Source organism: Syngnathus acus, chromosome 8 (assembly GCF_901709675.1).
Source record: "Syngnathus acus chromosome 8, fSynAcu1.2, whole genome shotgun sequence".
Classification (NCBI taxonomy): domain Eukaryota; kingdom Metazoa; phylum Chordata; class Actinopteri; order Syngnathiformes; family Syngnathidae; genus Syngnathus; species Syngnathus acus.
Genome location: NC_051093.1, coordinates 10274095 through 10297541, shown reverse-complemented (window position 1 = coordinate 10297541; position 23447 = coordinate 10274095). Strand labels below are relative to the sequence as shown.

The 23447-nt window shown below is 50.3% G+C and overlaps 1 protein-coding gene across 4 annotated transcripts in view; it reads right to left on the bottom strand.

The window, feature by feature from the left end:
- asic2 (acid-sensing (proton-gated) ion channel 2) overlaps positions 1-23447 on the bottom strand; it is a 61372-nt gene that overhangs the window by 20144 nt on the left and 17781 nt on the right. For 3 of the 4 annotated variants that reach the window (XR_005098521.1, XR_005098520.1, XM_037256505.1), the window contains exon 1: positions 8037-9452. The exons of the other annotated variant lie outside the window; for it this stretch is intronic. Coding sequence is in view for 1 of the 3 variants with exons in the window: in XM_037256505.1 (XP_037112400.1) it covers positions 8037-8681 (645 nt within the window). In the remaining 2 variants the exon portion in view is untranslated. Of the gene's footprint in view, positions 1-8036; positions 9453-23447 lie in introns of those variants that run through there. 4 annotated transcript variants of the gene reach the window in all.

Sequence of the window (23447 nt, the reverse complement as noted above, 5' to 3'; positions counted from 1 at the left end):
TCTCATTCAAACGCTCGCTCTTCACTTTGCCGCTCTGACAGCTGCGAAATAGCGGGAGCAAATAAATAAATCACCACCTCTCCCGAAGAGACGTGGCAGTCCCGATAAGGAGGAGTGACTTCCCGTCGACTATGGCCGTCGTGTCTTTTCTGATGATGCTTAACCTCCTTCTCGCACGGCATGCTCCCGGCCGGGATCTGCCGCAATACCAGTTAGCGAGGGAGGGACGCCATTTTTGGGGCCTTTTACAATAGCCAGCCAGGACTTTTTCAGCTTAAATGGGGAACACACTCATTGGGTAAGCGACAGCTAGAGCAGTCGCTCGCTCGCTCGATGATAGATGAGAGGAACAAAATAAATATGAGGAGTGTGACAGCTTGGCCTGCTTTTCCTCTCATCAGAACATGAGAAGCGTGGACACTTGTCCACATGCATCAAACGTCAAACACGGGCGACGCCTCCCGTCACCCGCCTATCACCCACGTACGTCCCTTTGCGAGTGCTGCTGATGTCATTGTGACATCATTGGCGTGACGCACGCACGCACGCGCAGAGGCTGGCCTGCCTGGGAGATTCAAAGATGCGCCGGCACGGCTCAGCCGTTCCGCTCCGAAAGGCCTGAAGGTCGGAAGTGGGATACAACCGCACGCCCGCCCGCTGCGGCGCGGGATACAACCGCACGGCTGAGACTCGATTTCAACACCACATTGTGTTTAGCACGAGGTTGACGGTACGCTGCCTTGTTTTCTATTCGTATGCACTTTGCAATTTTGAACAGCTCACTGTTTTATCACATATGGCCACAACACAGCTTCGCTCTGCAATGCTTCCAAATGCCTGCAGAATTTCAAAATGGTCAACAGATGTTTTGGTGCTCACTGGAGAAGACCAGACTGTGTTTCATTGGATTTTTTCACATCTATTTCACAGCTGTCCAACTCTCAGTTTAATCACAGGCAAGCTGGCGAGGACGCGGCACCCCCAACAATGTGAAATTCATGCCTGCCTTCACCATGACGGTGGTGGTGGTGGCGGTGATGATGATGAGTGGTCGGCCAACAAAGAGTGACGCACGCACGCACGCGCACACAAAAAATCTTGGGTTATCAAACCTCTAGTAGGTAGGGGGTGTGATCAAATCATGGTCGCATGATGCTAACTACACACTGATTATATCAGATTGAAATCAGGTATGGACAGACATAGCCGTTCTCTGTGCAGTGTGATTTCTTGGTTTTTTCCTTCATCATAAGGCGTGAGTCATTAGCAATTAGTTTGGTGAGAATATCGTTTGCGCCGCATGCTCGCCTCTTATTGACTTGCAAACGATAACAAAAGGCGTCTTGGCGGGTCCCCACATCGTGATGTGAATACGCTGTGAAATATTAAGGCGCGGTTTAAGCTAACTGCGCGGCATTAGCTAGCGCCGGCCGACATCGTCGTACCCTCCTCGCCACTTCCCTCCTCCTGTCGAGTTTGAGCGAAGGTGAGTGGGAATTATTTAACGGTAGTCTGCGACGAGTAGGCGCATCATCACGGAGCATGGCTAATGAAGGGACTAGCTCCACGGGACGCTCTCAAAATAGATGAAGCGAGAACACGCATTGATGTTTGACAAGAAGCAAACACATCCCCGCTGCTGAAGAAGAGGATTTGCGTAACCGTGACAAGCGAGCATGTTAGCCAGTAGCTTAATAAGATGCAAGCATTTACAAAATCGAGTCATCTATCTTCAGGAGCAAATTAAAAAACATACTGATTCCACGAGTATCCACGCAAGATGAAAATCCTCCATAAGGAAAATCGGTTTGACAAAATCTTTGCCCTTGACCCACCACAGCGGCATCGTTAGCCTCAAATAAGCAGCGACAACAGAGCACTCTGTCCTCGCTGCTACCAGGGATGGACGACAGCCGCCCAGATCTATTAGAGGTGAAATGACAAGCCTCAGGCCGAGCGGTCGCTGGGGTTAGGTTAGGATCTGAGTGACAAAACTGTGGCCTGTCAGCGCTTGCAGTCTGGCTGGCTAACTGGGGCTGACGCCAAAACAGGAAAAGCGCGAACATCATTAAAGGTGGGCAGAAAAGCCGTCACCTGAAACTAATCACCATTACAGGGGGAATCCAACGGTGGCCAGAAAGAAAAGGAATCGTAATAATGTTATTTTAATTACGATTTGGCTGCTTCACCCTCTCTCTGGGAGTGCACTTCCACCATTCAGCGCTTTTCTTCTCAAAAACCTTGCTCGTCTAGAATGACACTATTGGGGGGGGGGGAAACTATTGCAGAGCGTACGACTTCACCGAGGTTAACTTAATGGCTGAGCCCATTTGACTTCTGTTGCTAACCAAAACAGCAGCAATGTCAATAGCGCATCGTTACCGTTTCCGGTCAACAGGTTATCACAAAATGAATGATGATCATGTTGTCTGCATCCACTCATATTACATTGGTCACTCCACAAAGTTGTGTGTGTGTCAGTGTTTATATAGTGAACGCGTTCAAAGGATCCAAGGACACGTATCCCCGTCTCGCCTCCTCACACGTTGCTTGAAAGGAGTCCTCGAGTCAAAGTCAATGGTCGGAAGAGACGCGCGTTGGAATATTCCCACGGAATTAACAGGGGACAAAGTGTCAGCGCGATACAAAGAAGGCAGGCAGGCAGGCAGGCAGGCAGGCAGGCAGGCAGGCAGGCAGGCAGGCAGGCAGGCAGGCAGGCAGGCAGGCAGGCAGGCAGGCAGGCAGGCAGGCAGGCAGGCAGGCAGCCACGCAGGCAGCCACGCAGGCAGGCAGGCAGGCAGCCACGCAGGCAGGCAGGCAGGCAGCCACGCAGGCAGGCAGGCAGGCAGGCAGGCAGGCGCCCTAAGCGTTACCTTGGCAACACGGCTTATTTGGATCAGACTCCAGAGACGGACTTGGGGTGGGGATATCGCGGGGATCAACAAGCAGGGATGGAGGGAGGGAGGCAGGGAGGGAGGGTTGGGAGTCCGACCGGTGAATGTAAATGATTCATATCGCCTGTCACAGGAAACCAGTCGGACTCAGCAACTTCACATTTGGTTGGCATCTGCAACGACCCACCAAGAAAGACCTTGAAAACATCCGAAACAAACATCGGCTAGCAGCTTGAATTGTTCTGTTTAGGAGCGTGCTCCTCCTAACGACTTTTAGAAACTCATTTGGAAACTCCTCGCTTCTTTTCACGCAGATAGCTGAAATGAAATTGCTGCTCTGTTGCTCAGGCGACTAAGATGCCCCTCTTGTTATTCATGACTCATGAGAAATGAGCTTCTCACGCCGAGAGCGGAAAAAAAAACGGCAGGCAGGCAGACAAATATGTTCCCGTTCTGCCTGCTTTGCCAAACGACCGACTACCAGGCAGGAGTCTCCTATGTGATTCCTCCCGCTCTGGGTCAAATTGCCAAATTCCCACCAGCGACATTCGCCAGACGGATGCCAACACCAACTATTGTAATCCGCATCACTCGGCGGGCAGAGGTGGCGCCGGCTCATTACGCCGACTCCCACGGGTGTCTTTAGCGGGAGTTGGGAAATATGGACACCCTATTAGCACATTTCCCTGCTGTGCGCCGCTGCCAGGGCACGCGCGGGCAGCTCGCGGCGCGGCGCGGCACGGCACGTGGGAGACCCAACAGCCTAGCGGACCCAACTGAGCGGAAAAGCCAATGAGGCCAGAAATACAAAATGGAGTGCTTATAATTGCTTATGTTAATAGTAACCGGTCGTCTTTGACCATCCACTAACGGCCCGAGTTATAGTTGGCCCCAGAAAAGTGCTCACACCCGCTACGGCGGAGTTTGCCCACTTGTCAAGTGACCTTGGAGACAGACAAATGAGCGTCCTGGCCGTGCTGCTTGACATTTGCATTGGGTGGGGGAGTAGCATGTGTGCCGCCCCTGGAGGTTACTTAGAAGGTCTCACACACACACACACACACACACACACACACACCACACACACACACACACACACACACACACACACACACACACACACACACACACACACACACACACACACACACACACACAGACACAGACACAGACACAGACACAGACACAGACACAGACACACACCACACACACACACACACACACACACACACACACACACACACACACACACACACACACACACACACACACACACACACACACACACACACACACACACACACACACACACACACACACACACAGACAGATGTGCCAGTCAGAGTTTGGATCAACAGTTGCTTCTAAAAATGTGAAATTGGTTGGGAAAAGTTTGGAAAGTAAGCAGACTTCATTACCCACAAAACATTTGTTCTAGATCTGAGTTTGACATCTAAGGCGTCCGCGTTTTATGTCAAAATGGTGTCTTTTCAGGCATGGTGCCTTGACATTTTTATCGATAGATTTTTTGGGGTCAGTCTCCTCATGTGAAGTTAAAAAGGCTGTGGGGGCTAAATAAATTTTTTTTAAAAAAAGGCAAATGAGTGGGTTGTCTCATCATCTCTTGGAAGTAATGTGTCCTTGAGGGACAAGTGGAAATTGAAAAAAATGACCCTAAAAAGTCATCTTCAAACTAAACGAGCCAACTATTTGGGTGTTTTTTTTGTGGCTCGACATACAATCAGGATTGGGAGCAGTTTGCCTTTGAAGGCCTTTGGACTGTTTCTTTTCATGATGTGGAATTGAGTTTGTTTATACACACAGTGGGGTTGAAGGGTGACAAAATGAAAGTGAGCTGTCAAACACACATAAGGCATGACTGCAAATGGCCTCCTCCCTCCCTCCCTCCCTCCATTCTTTGCAAAGAAGATAGCAGTGCTTGGGCTTGTTCGATTATTGACAGGAGCTCAACAGCGCCTCCTCGCTGTTTACCTTCACTTTCAACCTTCCACTTTCAACGAAATATGCGGCCAACGCATCGAGTGGGAATTGGAGTGCGGGTCGAGTGCTTCTGAGTGCTAAGTTGGAAGGCGCCACAAATTGCCTCTCATCAGGGTTTTTTCCCCCTCTCATTTGGAAAGATAAAGAGGAGCAGTAGGAGGGGGGAAAAGTAGACAGCTTTTTCTTCATTTGTTTTGATAGATAACAAATATGTGCCGCCCGCCTGCCGGTGGGATCGTCGCCAAAGGGCCAAGTTGCACCGTGCTGATAAAAGAGCACAAAAGATAGCGACTGCGGCGCTTCTGCGCCACCAAACCACCCCACACGGTCTCGGTGCTCATCAGGAATGCGGATGAAAGAAGCGAGTGTATGAGGAAGATAACGCCTTTGGGTGCTCAGACCGCCGGAAATGAGAAACACTCACATCCGCACACTAAAACATGACTGTCGGGACCGCACGAGAGCAAACGCTTCATATGCACGAGGTCACTTGATGCCAAAAAGTTCCATTTAGAACCCAATTTTCTACCACTAGGTGGCAGAATGTGCTTGTGTTTAACACAGAAGAAGAAGAAAAAACAGCAAGTGTTTCAAGATGACTGTGATTTTTTCAAAGAGATTCAATTGTACGAGCAAAATCCTGCGTGTTCCGACCACACAAAACAACAGCTGGAGTTTCATTTCATAATGTAGCTGAAATAAAGGCCTTCTATCTAACAATCCCAAATGGCAACGCGCGCATCGGCGCTTTCTTTCACGTGTCGTCGCCGGCGGGCTTAAGACCAGCCCGCATAACTCGTCGCTCTTTAATTGCAGAGCGCCAGACACCAAAGACGCACGCTTAAGGACGACGGGGCGATTAGCCATGGACATTTGTCCTGCTTGGCCGCCGGCCAGCCGGCCGGCCGGCCGGCGCTTTCCGTTCCGTGGCTGTCAGCAGGAGGACGACGAACGCACGGGAACACCGTGACCCCGTTTGACAATAATGAAGCCTGCGCATCATCAGAAGCCTGCACCTGATTTTGGCTGAGCTGCCGTTTTGTCAACAACTAGCCACTGAAGCATTCAAATGAACGAGACATCAAGTTGGCCTTTTTAAAACGTTTGGAAATTCAGAGTGAAATCAGTGTCAAGTTTTGGCCGCTTAAGTAAAACTCCAAACTGCATCCAACGTGATGCTCACTCGTTTGCTGCCCTAAAGGCCTAAAAGGGAAGAAATATTAGCGTGGTGGGCGTTGCGATATATTGGAAACAGGCAGCGTGTCTTTTTGCCGTCGCTCGCTCGGTCGGTCGGTCGGTCAACCGAGGAGCATTCGCCAAAAATGTTGCTTGACAAAATGAAGAATGCTATTTTTGGCCTGTCATTACGCCGCTGCCGCAGCAGCGTTTCAGTGGTGTTGAAGGGGGCTGGCTACCTGGCCGCCATTAGCCACCATTCTTTTCAACCGCAACAGCCAAGATGCCGGAGTGGGAAATTGGATGGCGGGAAGGGCAAAAAGGTTAACGAGATCGTGGCGAGCCACCGTCGCTTTAGCCTGAACTGGATCCATCTCACACTTGGTGGCAGGTCAGCCCGCGGTGAACACCGGGGTGCATCCTTCATGACTGCGTGCGTGTGCACTAACAACTCCACAGGCGCCATTGCGACCCGCAAAACGGGTCACACACAAGTGAGTGGAGAGCCCAGCAGCTTACCTTTGTCAAAAGCTGAACTCTGACCGCCCTCAATTGCGGCGGCGACGATACCCGACACCATTCGTGGGCGGATCCATCTATCCCTTTCAAATCAAACGTCTTGTTTTTGGCCATGGTCTCAGTGGCGCTACTTGACGCTAACGGCGGCTTTACAATGGAAAGATCAGGCTGAAAGAACGAGAAATGTCAAGCACGCCACTCCCCGCAGAGTGAGTCGTGAAAGAAAAAACACCGAGAGTGCATGGAGATAGCCAACAACGGTGGCTCGCCTCAGCAAAAAAACCTTTCCTTCCACGGCAGTTGCCAAGCGCGATCAGGTATCACTCCAGCTGTTTAATTGCCGGAGTTGCAGGTGGGAGTGCTTTCTCTGTTGGTGCACAGGTCTCCCGGGCTTTTTTAATCAGCCTCACGTTCAAATTCAAAAGAAGAGTTCCTCTGATTTGTAAGCCCCATCAAATGAAAACGTCACTTTTGAAAAATGCAACATTGTTCACTTTCAAGAAGGGATTCGTCGACGTCCTCGATGATGACCTCATTTTCAACACAACTTGATCAAAGCTAACTCGGCATTCACGTGTCGAGCTGAAAGCTAATGGAAGGGAGGGAGCGCAGCGCGCACGTGCTTGTTATTAAAGCCCTTTCAGCGCCAGGCGGGCTGATGCATCTCGTGGGCTTTTGGGCTGTCAGTGCGCAAACACAAATACAACAACAATGCGAGGAGGAGGAGGAGGAGGAGGAGAGAGCGAAAATAAGCCTAGTAGCGCCCACACAGGCTCCAACTTTTTCTTTTCACTTGTAAACCACACTCTCTTGGAAGTGAAAAGATGGCACGTTTCTGTTGAAGCTTCGAATTTGGTAGAGTTTGCACTGATCCAGCAGCACAGGTTGCAAGCCTCTTCCAGCAAGGCCAATTTGCTCACGTTTCCAACAAGGGAGGCTGGAACCGTCGGCTGGAACGGGATGTCGCTACGCCGTTGATTTGCACGTGCTTTTAAGGACTCGGATCATTACAAGAGGGAGGCGTCACCGTTTAAGTGATCCCCGCCCGACAGCTCAGAAAGGGCCAAATTTGGATGGAGGCTTGGAAAAGCAACCTGGCCCCTTTTAAAATGGGCCAAATAAAGTGTCTCCGAGTGGAGCAAAGACAGCCTAGCTCAGCCCGTTCCACGCTATTAATCAAAGGCTTCGATGGGCCGCGCGTAATTGGAATAATGGCTCGCCGTAAAAAAGAAACGATAATGACCGAAGCCAAGCCGATCGACTCGGTCGGCGAGTCGAGCCTCAAACCTAAATGACGCTCCGTGACAAAGCAGCGGAAGCTTTCCGAGCGAGCGAGCGAGCGAGCGAGCTCATCGACAGACTTTGACTCGGTCGAGCACGTGAGCCGCCACGGCGGGCGACTCGGCCTCCAGACCCGAGGAAGGGTGGCGCGCGTGGTCGACTTACGGACGAGAAGTTGTGAGCCCCGCAAGGTTCCCCTCTGTACTTGCAGGACAGCAGCATGTCGTCCAACTGGTGGCTCAGCCGGTCCACGAACTCCAAGTTGGTGCCTTCGAAGTTGCGCGGCGGCAGGAAGAGCCTGAAGTCGGACAGCTTGCCGAACCAGCCCACGCGGTCCTCCTGCAGCAGGTCCAGCACCAGGGGCCGGACGGTGCGGTTGGCCAGCAGCAGGCCCAGCCAGTGTCCGGCAAAGTACAAGTCGCTCTTGGTGAGCTTGTAGAGGCGGATGGGGTTGTTGTTGCAGATGGTGACCACGGGGAAGGCCAGCTCCTTGGCCCACTCCGTGTGGACCCGGGTGTAGGTGGGGAAGGACATCCAGTGCAGCAGCCGGTTGGAGGACCAGGACAGCAGCAGGCCCAGGGAAGCGCACAGCGCCAGGAGCCACAAGACCCTTCGGCCCAGCGACCCGCCGGGGACGCCGCACACTTGCCTCAGGCCGTGGAGGCGCGTCCGTGACAGCAGAGCAAAAGAGTGCGCCCGACTTGACGGGTGAAGGCGCCCCTCTCGGGCCATGACCGCCGCCCACAGGGCTCCTACCACCGCGGGAACGGCGTCATTTCCCAGCCCGGCTTGCGGGGCTGCGGCCCACATGGAGCTCCAGGCTCAAGGCTAAATCCACACCCGGCTCATCATCACCCTTTTGGCTGCGGCTCGGCTCGGAAGCACGCCGGCCCCCCCCCGAGGTGTCCCCGCGCAGGTTCGCTCGGCCGACTTGTTGGTCCCTTCCGGCGCTGTCGACTCAGCGCGAAGACATTGAAGAGTGTCTGCTGCTGCTGCGGCGGCTTCGGCTTGTGTGACACAGCGAGCAAGAGAGGATGCCAGAGGAGGAGGAGGAGGGAGGGAGGACGGAATACAAACCAGCGAGCGAGCGGTCGGGTGGGGTGGGTGAGGTGAGGTGGAGTGGAGGAGGGTGACAAACGTGAGATGAGAAGCTAATGAAATCAATGAGAGCAGAGCAGAGCGGCTCCGTCGTACCGTTTGCCGGCTTTTGGCGGCATTCCTGTCAGCCCGCGTCTGCGCTCTCACTTGTTTGACTTCCACGTGCTGCTGCTGCTGCTGCTGCTGCCGCTGGCTGGCTGGCTGGCTCGCTGGAAGGTCTGGAGCGCCAGGCTACAGAATGGCTAGAGACGGGGAGGCAAGCAACCACAACAACGCGGACGACTTTGTCCTCGTGAAGCCACCGCTCGCTCGCCGCTCGCTCGCTCGCCGCCCGCCCGCCCGCCTTCTAAAATACTCCAATGCATCAACTCTGTGCTCCTCCTCCTCTTTTGCCACTTTCATGGCTTGCCTTGACTCCCGCGTGTCTTCCTCCCTCCGCTTTGGCTCGTCTTCTGCTTCCCGCAGCACAAGCCGCGAGCGAGCGAGCGAGCGAGCGAGCGAGCAGACCCCCCCTATTTCCCCCCACCCCCCGTAGCTGCGCTAACTTGCTGGTGCCCCTTCATCCCCCTTCACCCCTGCCTCCATCCTTGTTTGTTTGCCGCCGCAACAAAACATGACAACAGGCGAGGATGGCAATGCGTTCAAACGAAAAAGAAGGAAAGAAACACAACAGAATGTTTACAGTCATCATTTTGGAGATCAGAAGGTCATGTCAAATGAATACATAGAAATAAAAGTAAGTGTATTCCAATGATGAGGAGCTGACTTGGTTGAAGCCAGCAGAGGGCTCTGTGTGGCTAACATCTGAGGCCATCTTTCTTGTCTTTTCTTTTCTTTGACGCACAAAGACCTCAAAAAATCTTCCTTTAAAGATGTGCCATGTCATAAATGTTGGTCGCTGCCTGGTTGCCTGCTGCCTACCTGCCGCCTGCCTGCAGCAATAACGGGCAATTGGAAGAAACTAAAGGAATATTTTCAAACAGTTGCTGCTTCTTTTTCGCTCCTTTTCTTATCAAAACGCTGAATAAACAGAAAAGCCAGTTTTCATTCGCGCACATCAAATATTTCACCGTTGGCCCTTTTGGACCCGAGCGAGCGACCGACTGCGTGCTGGTGTTGCCGACTCATTTTTCTTTTTAGACAGCGCTGCTCGCTATTCTAAAGGTGACGGCGCCCCCGCCCAAAGAGAAAGACAAAGAAAATCTACAATGGTTGCTTATGACCTCGCTAAAGAGCACAAGGTGAAGACATTTCTTTTTTTTTTTTTTTTACAAAAACCATCCTTCCAGGAAGGAAGGAAGGAAGGAAGGAAGGAAGGACGGAAGGAAGGAAGGAAGGAAGGAAGGAAGGGGCGTGTAAAAGGTCATCATATAACATCAGGTTTCTGTTTGAATGATGGCGCTGACATTTCTCCAAGATGGTTGCCTCGCCTCGCCCACATCAATTCTGGATAAAAGGAGGACGTGGCGCGGCGCGGCGTGGCGTGTCATGTTTCTGCCCGTCGCACGCATAAGTGTATTTTTCATCTTTTGGATGAGGGGTGATACCGCATGACTATATAATGTATTGTACGCTTCAAGCTAATTGCCGGCACACGGTAGAAGCTCTCGTCCAAAGGCAGCTATGGTAACATTCCATTCATTTTCATTTGGGGAAGTGGAGCCTCTCCCGCCTGCTCCATTGCGCGCCACACAAACAAACAAGCATTCGCACGGATGCTGAGGTGGGAAAACTCAAAGGGCGCATTCCATTTTTACAACTGATAGATGGACCAGAACTCTCGGCCCAAGTCTTAAAGTCGGGAGCGTGTCCCGGGTAAGGTCCCAGCTCTGCCACCTCCGCATTAGCTTTGTTGTGCTCTTAATTAAACGTCATTGTCCCTGACAATGGATTGTCTCTCCGTCACGCAGTCATCTCTCACTGGGACCGGCGGCTTAGCGGAAGCCTTTGAAGGCTCGTCAGAAGGTCCAGCCGCCTTGAAGATGCAACGCGGCGGCGCCGATGAACCAACGGATGCGTGAACGGATGAACGTCGGCGGCAATTTCACACAAGGCTACACCGGGCCCGGGCCGAGGCGCACGCGTGAATACATGATGTTAATCTCCACACTTTCATCTCCGAGACTTGATTATGCACAACGTTCATTTCAATCCAGCTCGCAACAGATGCTTAGCCAGCGTGGCAAATTGAAAGAGTCACTATGGGTGAATTGACTTCAGGAAAAAGGTGTTTTGGTACGCTACCTCAAAGAAACTTTGATCTTCAATCAAGTCAACAAGTTGATTGATTTTTGAAAGCCACAGTTCAATCTTCCTACAACATTAACCGTCACACAAGCGTCAAGAAAGGTTCAGGGAAATTCACTGGTGTGAGAAGCTCTTTCGCTTGCATTGCACGGAGCTAAGCGAGCTAATGAGCACGGGCGTGCCCCCATGGGTTCACCAGTCAGAGTGGCACTTTTGAGTCCACAACTGAGGGCCATCCATTCGCCACGATTACAACAAGCACTCTGGCTGTGATCACCATGACAATGTAACAATTGAAGCAAACACGAGAAAAATGTGTAAAGAGCAAACATAACATGGCTAACTTCATGCTCCATTTTGCGCAACAGCCCATGCTTGAGACTTTTGTTGCATCCTATACAAGCAACATCATTGTTTGTCTCTCATCTTCCAAGGGGGGGCCTTTGCTCACAACGGCCAGCCGGCTGGCTGGATGGATGGCTTTCTGCTCAAAGTGGGATGTCATGACACATATATGCATTCCATCCAATTCCATGTTGATTGGTGCGAGGCAAATATTTTCAAACTTTCCACTTGCCAAGGAAATATTAAAAGAAAAAAAAGATCTCAATGAGACATGCCCTTGCAAAGACCTTGAAAAACAGGCAAACATTCCAAACATTTTCACTCTAACACTGCTCTTTAATTATCAGAGCCAAAGCCAAAAGATGCCATTTGTTATTCAGCATCACACACGCACGCGCGCACACATGCACGCATGCACACACACGCACACGCACACACACACACACACACAGACACACACACACACGCGCGCGCTCGAGCGCAGTTTGTTTGCAAGCAAGAAGTCAGTGAAAGGTGACGGGCGGATGATTAAAAAAGAAATAAATAATAAATCATCACATAGCGAACAAATCCCATCCCTGTCTCCCTCCCTGTCTCCCTCCCTGGCTCCCTCCCTCCCTCCCTCCCAGTCCAAATGGATTTGAGAGCCAGATTGTCACATAGTTTGCCGTTTTCCTTTGACATCCAGCCTTTTCAAGGCATCAAATGGAAAAGAAGCCAAAATGCATTGCAAGCACAGCGGCAGGCACGCTACAGAAGGCGTTTTAATGATGAACATGAACGGCTGTCTACACCTGCCCAAAAGCACCAAGCATAGGTAGATAGATAGACTCCAACTCACCCAAGTTATGACAAGCTCTAGAGCAAATGGATGGATTCATATTGGACTGGCAGGCAGGCAGCGGAGCATAAAGACTCCGCTTGACCGGCGACCAAGGTGTACCCTTTGTCTGTAAACAAAATAAAATGACAAGAGGCTCATGCGGCTTCGTTGCGTCCACACGAGACAACTACGTGTGGTGCGGGGTGAGGCGAGGCGAGGCAGCGGAACTTAATTTCACACGTGGCTGAGCGACAAGGCGCGGCCTGGACGGGACGGGACGCAGCCGTGGCTTCTCCGGGATGTATACAAAGAAATTTTCACATTCCACAGGTTTCTGCCGGATACAATTGCCGCATCAATACTGCACTTTGACATACAACACCAACAATAACATAGAAAGATGAAACATCAGATATTATCATCAATGACACAACCCAATGACATTTCTGGAGTTGCCGTGGGATTTCCTTCAGACTTGCGCTAACTCCTGAAAGGCTTCCTGAAATATGGGACTCCCCTGGATCCCTTAAATGCAGAAACGCCCTAAATCCCATTAGTGCTAAAGCACATTCTACGAGTTGCTCAAATCTTACGAGCGCGCTGCTCAATCACGCCAGACTACAAAATCGCACGTGACATCCGTAAATCTCGTGAGACTTCTCAAAATGTCAAGACTACTTGAAATCCCCGAAGTAAATCACGCAAGGCTTCCTCAAATCTCATCGTCAAATCACGCCTGACTTGCTCAGATCTTTTTGGACTTGAGGTAAATCAGGGTTAGACACCATGTCAAATCTCATGAGACTTCCAATCTCAGACTTTCTCAACATGATGCTGATACTCGCTCGAGTCATGTGAGACTCTCGCGAGTTGGACTGAATCACGCAAGACTTCCTCAAATCTCATAAGACTAAAAATAGAAAAAAAAGGCAGCGGACATTTGCTATGTTGGTTGAAGAAAGCACGCACGCCACATTTGCTCACATCTGGCGAGAAGGCGGCAAAAGAGAGGAAGAGCGAGAGAATAACATGATGACCGCTGACCTGACAGAATATGGGGGGGGCCGGCAAACACCCCCGCCTGCCCACGTGCTGCGCCCTCATTAAAACGAGCCGTCAGTGCGGCTCTCTAACGCCGGCTGCGGTTGTGGAAAATGATTTGTCTTCAATCTGCCTCGGACGCCCTAATTCATTTAGAGCAGAAGAATCAATTAAGTGATCAGCCAGCCGTGGCGGAACATTTGCGTACGAGGTTTGCATTGGGAAAAGAAGAAGAAGGAAAAATAAATCAATCAATAAAGGGGAAAAAGCCAAAACAAAAGGATTCAGTCAAACGCCACGGCTGCCAGGAAGAAAGAAAGAAAGAAAGAAAGAAACTGCTAGCAAGAAGAATCAACAATGAATGAAATGTAATTTAACGTTTGCATTGCATTAGATCAGCAACAATTGTGAACACAAAACATTCATATTCATTTATCTTCAGCAAAAATGTACAAATATTACCCCCCCCCCCCCCCAAAAAAAATCAAATACACGAGAAGACTTCTTTTCCAATTTGACTAGGTTAATGCTCAGGGTGGTACGTTCTTATTGCGCCACCCATTTCCACAAATCAGCACGTGACAAAGAAAACACAAATTGACTTATCAAACATTTCTATATCAAGCTTCCCTTGCCGAAGAACAGTCGCCAAAATAAAAGCCCTCGGTTCTCCAGAACGGAGACTGTGCGTGAAATATTCATGAAGCAGATTGAGAGATAGAATAAAGAATAAGGAGAACCGCCCGCCCGCCGCCTGTCCATTTGGGGGGGGGAAATTCTCCCATCATTCCGTCATCACTTCTCGGCTTTCCCGGCCGGCAGTGACTGAAATCTAGATTTTTTTTTTCTTTTTCTAGAAATGTCTGCTCTCCTTCTCAGTCTAAGAGTCCAAATTTTAGGGAGGCTTTGTCATGCTATTCAATGAGAAGCAGGCTTCAGACTTGAGTACCTGTAAAACTGTGTAACATATTTACAACTAATGTTCTGCAACTCATGTGGTGTCATTAAGGCCATGCTGAAAGTGGGCTTCATCACTCCCACCTGGGTGGAGGAGCCTCGCATGCCCACTCCGAGGAAGGCAAAAGAAAGAATAGAAAGAAAAAAAGAATCATCAAGAAGCGACAGCGTGTCAGCACCCACACCCACCCACAGCCCCACACCTTGAAAGCTTCATCTCATTATCCGTGCGCAGGCAGTAATGAGCACACAGCGGTTGCTCAACAGCAGCTTGAGCAACGTACTAAATAATTGCAAACTTTGCATGACTTTTCTCGCTGTGCCCCGAGCCAGCCGAGCCAGCCGAGCCTTTAACAATGTCAAGCATCTGCGGCAGAAGACCTCCGCGCAAGGACGCTGCGCCGTGCGTGACACCACCAGTACTACTCGCTCGCTGGCGTGTCAACTTATTCAAAGATGGCCTAATATTAGATAGAGCGGCCTGAAGAATCGATGCCTACAAATGTACACATTTAGCACATGGACATGGTTAAATGTGGTGCACAGCTCGTGTTACAGTCGTGCGCAACCCTCCTTCGTCCAACAATAAGAGTTAAGTTAATAAGAGGAACTTCCGACCTGTGCTGGTGTTTTTGGCAGAGCGGGCGCGCATTTACAACAAGCGCCTCAATGGAAACAATGGCAACGGATGATGTGCACTCACAAACCACAAAGTAGTTGGCACTCGCAACTGTGATCGTGAGAGAGGCAGGCGGGCCGGCGGGCATTTTGCGAGCGCCGGCGTGAGATGAGTGGCCAAGCGTGATCTCGCTCTCGCTCTCTCTCTCACTCTCTCATGATGTTGCCGTGATCTTAGCTGTGGAACAAAATGCTGCTCGTTTTGCCCATTAAGGCCACTCAAAAATTCCACGCTTCATCTTTTGTTGTTACTAAAGAGGGAGGGAGGGAGGGAGGGAGGGAGGGAGGGAGGGAGCGAGGCGAGAGAGGGAGGAAAAAAAAAAAAAGAGTAGACCTATGTGCATGTCTTCATGTAGGTCCACAGGTGAATGATGACTCATCAATTCAACATACATCCCTGGTGATCTCAGCCTTTTTCCCGCAGGCGACACGTACCCGATCTCAGAGGCTTCCTTCCTTTTTTCCTTCCATCATTTAAGAGGCGCTTTGTCCAACCTAACGGCAAACCCAGCGCGTGCTTTCATGACTGGCAAGAACACGTCATAAGAAATACCACCTGGGGCATGAAACAACAACGTGTCAGCTGAATAATCAAATCCAATTCCCTCACGTAACGCCGGCGAACTCACTTTACTCTTACGAGCGCTCAAAAGCACAAATACAATATGGATCATACCGTGTATGTTTAGCCGCCATCGTACGACTTTATCGATGTGGCGCTACACAACGACATGAAATATTGACGGCGACGTTTGACGCTACAATGAGGCTAGACCGACATCAAATATTGATATTTAAAAAACGTGGTGGTCATGGAACATTGCATATATACATACATTGGTGCACAACTAAACAGCGTTATGTTGCTCTGAAAAACAACAGAGCTTGGCCTTCTATGTAATGTAGCACGTTGGTGTGGAAATGGCAGCTACAAGGCAGACCAAATGTCAATTTTTCCTTCGCCTTTGGAACGACGAACGGAGCTGTGAAAAAGTGAGTGAGAGAGAGAGCGAGAGAGAGAGAGAGAGAGAGAGAGAGAGAGAGAGAGAGAGAGAGAGAGAGAGAGAGAGAGAGAGAGAGAGAGAGAGGTCTGCTGGTGTGATGGCTGTGAAGTTTAGCACCCGACACCCACTTAGCGTTTTCCCATCTCGCCCTTGTGTGTGAAATGCACCAACATGGAATGGAGCGTGGTCACGAAGGCAACGCGGCGGCCCTTTTCCATCACGCCAAGGACTGCTCTTCCCGACGACGTCTTTGAGTGCAAGAAAGAAAGAAAAGAAATGGATGGCAACGCTTTCCATACATAACGTGCCGTGGCTCCTGTCTAGTCTTACTGCTGCTGACATTCCATATTTCCGTTTTATTCTCTTTGGCAGACTTGCCTCTTTGATGACATAATCATGTGCTGATGTCGCTCACGGGGGGGGGGGGGGTGAGGTGGAGTGAGGGTGAGCAGATTTGACACTGATGCAGCTTGACGGCTCCTCCAAAATGTTGTTAGTCATTGTGAGCTATTTTCAGTGGGGGGTTTTTCGGGGGGGGGCTGTGAAGCGTGAAGGCTTGGAGACTGATGACTGTGTGCTGAAAGAAGGAAGACCTTTCCATTAGCTGTCCACTTTCGGCGTCTGCCGAGCATCACAGCAAGAATATGACTCTTGTTATTATGGTGATTGCCCAGGCAGCAGAATTAGGACTCCATTTTGGATGTTCAGGAAACTCAAGTCAAAGAGTTTCCGTTACCTTCATTTCTGTATGGAGTTGGCTAAAAAACAAACTGAGTAAGAAAAAAGAAAAAAAACAAAGATTATTATTAATTATCAGCACACAATTATGTCTCAAATTGACTACCAGCATCTTTATCCGTCGATTATGAACACCTCTCGAAAGGACTATTGCCGTCAACTTGTTTTATTTCCAACCCTTGGAAAAAAGTTTCAAAAGTGCAATTGTTTTCTTCATAAACATTCTCATTAAGTGGGTTCAAACAGCCTTTGTCTGTTCTCCCTCCTAACTTGTTTGCACGCGCACAAACGTACGTACGCACGTGCGCGCACGCGCTTCACTCTACACAATGACACCTAAAAGCTTTCCGTGGTGTTTTGTCACGAGCCGCGACAGGCGAGCGTGCAAAGCAAAGAGGCTTAAAAGCGTCGCTAATGACAGCTTCTCTCTCTCTCTCTCTCTCTGCAGGGCCTTGGCGCATGCACACACGCGAGCCAGTTTTGTAGCGTTTATCGCCATTTGTTGTCCAAATTTCCCACACGTCTTTGGCGGAGCTTTCAAGTTTACGACATTACGAGTTGCACTTTTGTCACAGCCCGAGTGGCAATGACTGCGCTTTGCTGGGCTGGCTGGCTGGCTGGCTGGCTGGCTGGGTGGGTGGGTCCCCGGTGGGTCCCCCCCATGACAGGGCATCAAGCTCAACAATATGCATCACTTTAACCACAACAGTGTCGCTTATGATTAAGATGAAGGGCTCGCATTTGTACTTATTCAAATGTAACAAGAAACAGACAAAAAATATTGGAATATATTCTTTTTATTTCGAATGTTTCGTATTTTTATATTATGAAGTATATATATATTTGGAATTTTTTCTCAATAAACGAAAATAGCATGGTAGTGATTTGATCAAAAATAATAAAGAAAGAATGAAATACAATAAATAGCCTTTATAAAGTATCATTTTGGTGCATACTGTAATGTCGATGTGCTGGATGCGTCTCTCTCTTTAAGGGACAATAGTGAAAGACAACAATGGCCAGAGTGTGACCGGCCTTCTCATTTGGCCTGGTGTTTGTTTGGGGAAGTGGTGGCGGGGGCGCAAAGTGCATCGGTGACAGTGGCAGTAAATTTGTTGACTTTGTGGATCTTTGTCATTGTGTTGTGATGTATTAAGACTGCAGTTGTTTTTTGGTTGTGCTTGCATTTCTTACATTTACTGCTCTCCATTCTGTGTGGATGCCATCTATCTGTCTATGCTCCATACACACGCACATACGCACGCACGCGCACACTATTTGACGAATTCACGGAACAACCACTACTCAATGTATTTGCATATCTAATTTCGAAATAATCAACACAACAATGCTTTTCTTCCTTGGCCAATTAGAAATGTGTTTTGTTGGTCAAATAAATAACCAAATAAAAATGTGGCTCAGCAAAACGGGAACACTCCCCGGGGAACGAGCCCGCAGCGTGGGGGCGCTGTGCTTACAAATTCATATTGACACATTAGTGGGTGGGTGGGCTATGCAAGAACTTCTTGCTCAAGGGCGACCGACTCCGAGACGGGCTTTGACGGCTCTTTCGCTTCTCTGTCAGCTTTACGGCTTGACAAGATCAAGTGAGCCAATAAAGGGTGCTTTTATTCCAGACTAAAAGCTGGAGGTGGCTCAAACATGACAATATTGAGCAAACTGAGCTGCAGGGCTGCAGGGCTGCAGGGCTAGGGGTGGTGTGTGTGTGGGGGGGGGGGTGTCACCTCAGCTGCTATGTACGATAGCAACAACAACTCTTGTTGAGATGACCGGGAGGTGATGGGAGGCAAACACCAGTTGGATGGATGGATAGATAAATAAATGAGAGCGCAGTGTGCATGCACGCTGACACCACCGGGAGCACGCTGGCAGAAGAAGCTCTTTGCCCCGGCCGGCCGAGACTCCAAATATTGCCAGCGGTTGTGCAGCCAACCTGACGTTTTCAAATGGGCCAATTGGTGTTGGACGAATGGTAGCTATAGTGCAGCGCAAAGAAAGCTGGGCTGAGATCCAAGATGGCGGCGCCCCTGTTGGCCGCGGCCGCTACGGGTCTCAGCATTCGACGAGGATATTCACAAAATATGTCGCCTAGGACACTACAAACAACTCAAAGTTTAGTTTATCCATCCAGTAGATTAGCGTATGATCGCCAGCGCCTGCTGGAGGTACGGTCATCGAGTGTTTTCGGACACGTAGCCACAACTACCCTAGTCTGTTTGCGTAGCCTCGGAGTGCTCAGGGCGCTAGCCCCAGGAGCTCACGACGCAGCGGGCTCGCCGGGCAGCACACGCCGGAGGAGGAGTAAGCGTAGGCGGTGTGACCGGCGGCGAAAGCGCGGCTGTCGAGGTGGGCTAACGGCTAAGCTGAGAGCTAACCCCTACAAACCGCCGCTTCCATCCATCTTCCTCTCCAACGTCCGCTCGCTGGATAATAAAATGGACCATCTAAAACTGGAACTCTCTTCAAAGAGGGAAGTTAGAAACTGCTGCGCTCTCATCCTGACGGAGACATGGCTGAACTCATCAATGCCGGACAACGCCGTTAGCCTGGAGGGGCTCGCTACATTCCGCGCCGACAGAAACAGCGAGCTAAGCGGTAAATCCCGAGGAGGTGGGCTGTGTGTCTACATCAACAACAACTGGTGCAAAAATGCTAGATCTGTCGCCAGCTTCTGCTCTTCGGACATCGAGCTTTTGACTGTGAACTGCAGACCCTTCTACCTGCCCAGGGAGTTTACTGTTGTTAGCATCACGGCTGTGTACGTGCCTCCTAGCGCTAACACTAAAGAGGCCATGAGGGTTCTCTACCGGACAATTAGTGAGCTGCAATCCACGCACACAGAGGGGGTTTTCATCATTGCTGGGGACTTCAACCAGGCTAGCATGAAGACTATTCTCCCTCATTTTTACCAACACGTGGATTTTCCAACTCGGGGAGAGAACACTCTGGACTTGGTTTACACCAATATAAAGGATGCATTCAGAGCAGCCCCCCGCCCCCACCTCGGCTCTTCAGACCACCTATCTGTTATGCTAACCCCTGCATACAGGCCCCTGCTGATCAGAGCAAAACCCACAGTGAAGCAGGTGAGGGTGTGGTCTGAGGGGGCCATGGAGGCACTCCAGGACTGCTTTGAGTGCTCTGACTGGGACATGTTCAAATCAGCAGCAACATATGACAATCAGATCAACATTGATGAGTACGCCATGACTGTGTCAGCCTACATCAACAAATGCTCCGAGGACGTCAGCACCACTAAGAACATCATCACCCGAGCCAACCAACGACCCTGGATGACTGAGGATGTACGTCATACGCTGCGAGCACGGAACTCAGCCTTCAAGTCTGGCGACAAGGAGGCACTGAGGACAGCGAGAGCCAACTTGAACCGTGCCATCAGGCTAGCGAAGCGAAGCCACAGTCGGAAAATTCAGGATTTTTTCCACGACGCCAATAACACCAGGAGTATGTGGCAAGGCATACGGGCGATCACGGACTACAACTCACCCTCCCCCCCGGTGGGTGAGGTTGATGCTGACTTCCTAAATGGTCTAAATAACTTCTTTGGGCGTTTTGAGGCACTAAACAGCACTCCGGCAGTTAAAACTGTTCCCCACCAGGAAGAGGAGGTCCTCTGCCTTGACTCAGCCGACGTGTGGAAGACTCTGAGAAGAGTCAACCCACGTAAGGCCCCAGGCCCCGACAACATACCTGGGCGGGTGTTCAAGGAATGTGCAGGCCAGCTGGCTGGTGTCATCACAGACATTTTTAACATCTCGCTGGACCAAGCCAAAGTGCCAGTGTGCTTCAAGGCTGCCTCCATCATTCCGGTGCCGAAGAAACCTCAAATCACCTCATGGAATGACTACAGACCTGTGGCACTGACTCCCATCATGATGAAGTGCTTCGAAAGGCTGCTCAAAGATCACATCGTCTCCAGACTCCCCCCAACATTCGATCCGTTCCAGTTTGCCTACCGGCAGAACCGCTCCACTGAGGATGCCATCTCCTCCGTTCTTCACCTGAGCCTGGCTCACCTGGAGGAGAGGAACACCCACGTGCGGTTGCTGTTCCTGGACTTCAGCTCAGCGTTTAATACCATCATTCCACAACATCTGGTGGAAAAACTGGAACACCTGGGCTTCAGCACCCCCCTTCGGAACTGGCTGCTAGACTTCCTCACCAACAGACCTCAGTCAGTCCGGGTCGGACAGAACACCTCCGATGTCATCACCCTCAGCACAGGCTCCCCTCAGGGCTGCGTCCTGAGCCCCCTGCTGTTCACCCTGATGACACACGACTGCGCCCCCAGGTTCACCACCAATCACATCGTGAAGTTTGCAGACGACACAACGGTGGTGGGCCTCATCAGGGACAACAACGACCTGGACTACAGAGAGGAGGTGGAGCAGTTGGTGGGCTGGTGCAGAGAAAATAGCCTGATCCTGAATGTGGAGAAGACGAAGGAGATCATCGTCGACTTCAGGAAGAACCAGCCTCACCACGCTCCACTGATCATCAACAGCTCAGCTGTGGAGGTGGTCAGCAGCACTAAATTCCTGGGAGTCCACATCACAGACGACCTCACCTGGACTGTGAACACCACAACACTGGTCAGAGGGCACAGAAGCGCTTGTACTTCCTGCGGAGGATGAGGAGAGCCCACCTGCCCCCACCCATCATGAGGACGTTCTACCGAAGCACCATAGAGAGCATTCTGACAAGCTGTCTCTCGGTGTGGTGTGGAGGTTGCAGCGCCTCCGATTGGAAGAACCTGAGGAGAGTGGTGAGGACAGCAGAGAGGATCATCGGGGCTCCTCTTCCCTCCATTCAGGACTTGTCATCCCAGCGCTGCGTGTCCCGAGCCCGAAATATTATCAGTGACCCATCACACCCCCACCATGGACTGTTCTCCCTGCTGCCCTCTGGGAAGAGGTTTCGCAGCATCCGCTGCAGGTCCACCAGGTTCTGCAATAGTTTTTTCCCTGCTGTCGTCAGACTGCTGAACATTCAAACGTAGCATTCCTCTGCACACTTGTAAATACTGTTTTTGTCTCCTGCACTGTTCACATACTTTATCACTGCTGCACTTTGTACTTTATAATTATCTTATCTCATATTTTTATATAGAATGTCACTTTTTTTAACCAGCCGAAATACCTCTACATTGCTGAAAGCCGTATGCAACGAAATTTCGTTTTGTACACACCTAGTGTTGACAAAATGACAATAAAGTTCTGTCTCTCTCTCTCTCTCTCTAGGTAGACCTCCTCCAATCTGATCAGTCACATCTTCAAAGACACAGCGGCGCTCCAAAGTATTTGTTCCCCTTCCCTCATGCGGCGGCGCCTGCAACCCCCGTGGCAAATCTCAGTCTATGCTCGACACCACGCCTCAAAGCCAGATGAGGATTTAAGTTTGGAAGTGACAGAGTGGGAGAAGAAATAAAAAGGGGTCATAGCGGGAGAATGTGCCGGATGGCTGCACTTGTAATGCGCATCACTTCATTAGCCACGTGATGCCTTCTGAAAGCAGAACACTCTCGGAGGGCTGCCGCCCAGCACCATGAATTGTAGAAGGCGTGTCTATCAGTAGTAGAGCCACACAAAGACTCAAGCAGTCATGGTTGAAAAGACACAGGAAGTCTGCCATTTTGTCGCCATGCTTGAGGCAGACATTTCAAGGTCATTTTTGTCAAAACGGCAAACGTGCTTAAGCTTTGAAGATGTGCCACACTTGACTAGAAGTTGAAAGTACACGTCCGACTCATTACCGCCACCTAGCGTCAGAAACAGACGCTGGTCTTCCGAGATCTGTCATGCACAAAATGTCAAAAAGAAGATTCACCACGCACACCATTTCATGAAGCCTAGCATAACAGCAGTCTCTGTGTGTGTGTGTGTGTGTGTGTGTGTGTGTGTGTGTGTGTGTGTGTGTGTGTGTGTGTGTGTGCATTTTTATGTTCCAACAAATGAAGAAAAAAGAGAGAGATGTGTTTTGCTTTCCGGCTGCCAGCTGGCAATCATCATTGTTTGATATGCCTTGAGTTTGGCATCAATGAAATGTTTGGCTATTGCAATGTCGCGATGTCATTGTCTACAAGAATATAACAACTTTCTTTACCGTTTCAATTTTGTCTTAACTTGTGAGCACGCTAATATCAGAGGCCTCACTCTTGACTATACTACGACATCTGGTGGAGATTTGAGGAAGCGCAACAGCCTGCTGCCGGTAGCCCTCCCTCCCTCCCTCCCTCCCTCCCTTTCTTCCTCCCTCCCTTCCTTTCTCCCTCCCTCCCTCCGTGACAGTGACGCTAATGAGCGAGCAGTGGATACATACAGTACATACTCGGCGGCTTGAAAAGGAGATGATCAGAGAAAAAAATCTATAGGAATTGAACAGAACACTATTGAACAGTATTGCAGGCTTTTGCAATTCCTGCCGCAGTAAAACCCAAACGCCACCTGGGGGCGCTGTGCCACTTGAGCAAGCGGCGCAACACAGCTCTTGGAGAAACACAAGTTCGTCTGTGCTAATTGGCTCCCAATTCACCAATGAAACGCTTTGGGCATCCACAGCCAACAAGCTTCTCATAGTGTTCCAGTCAATGCCCCCAAAATGATG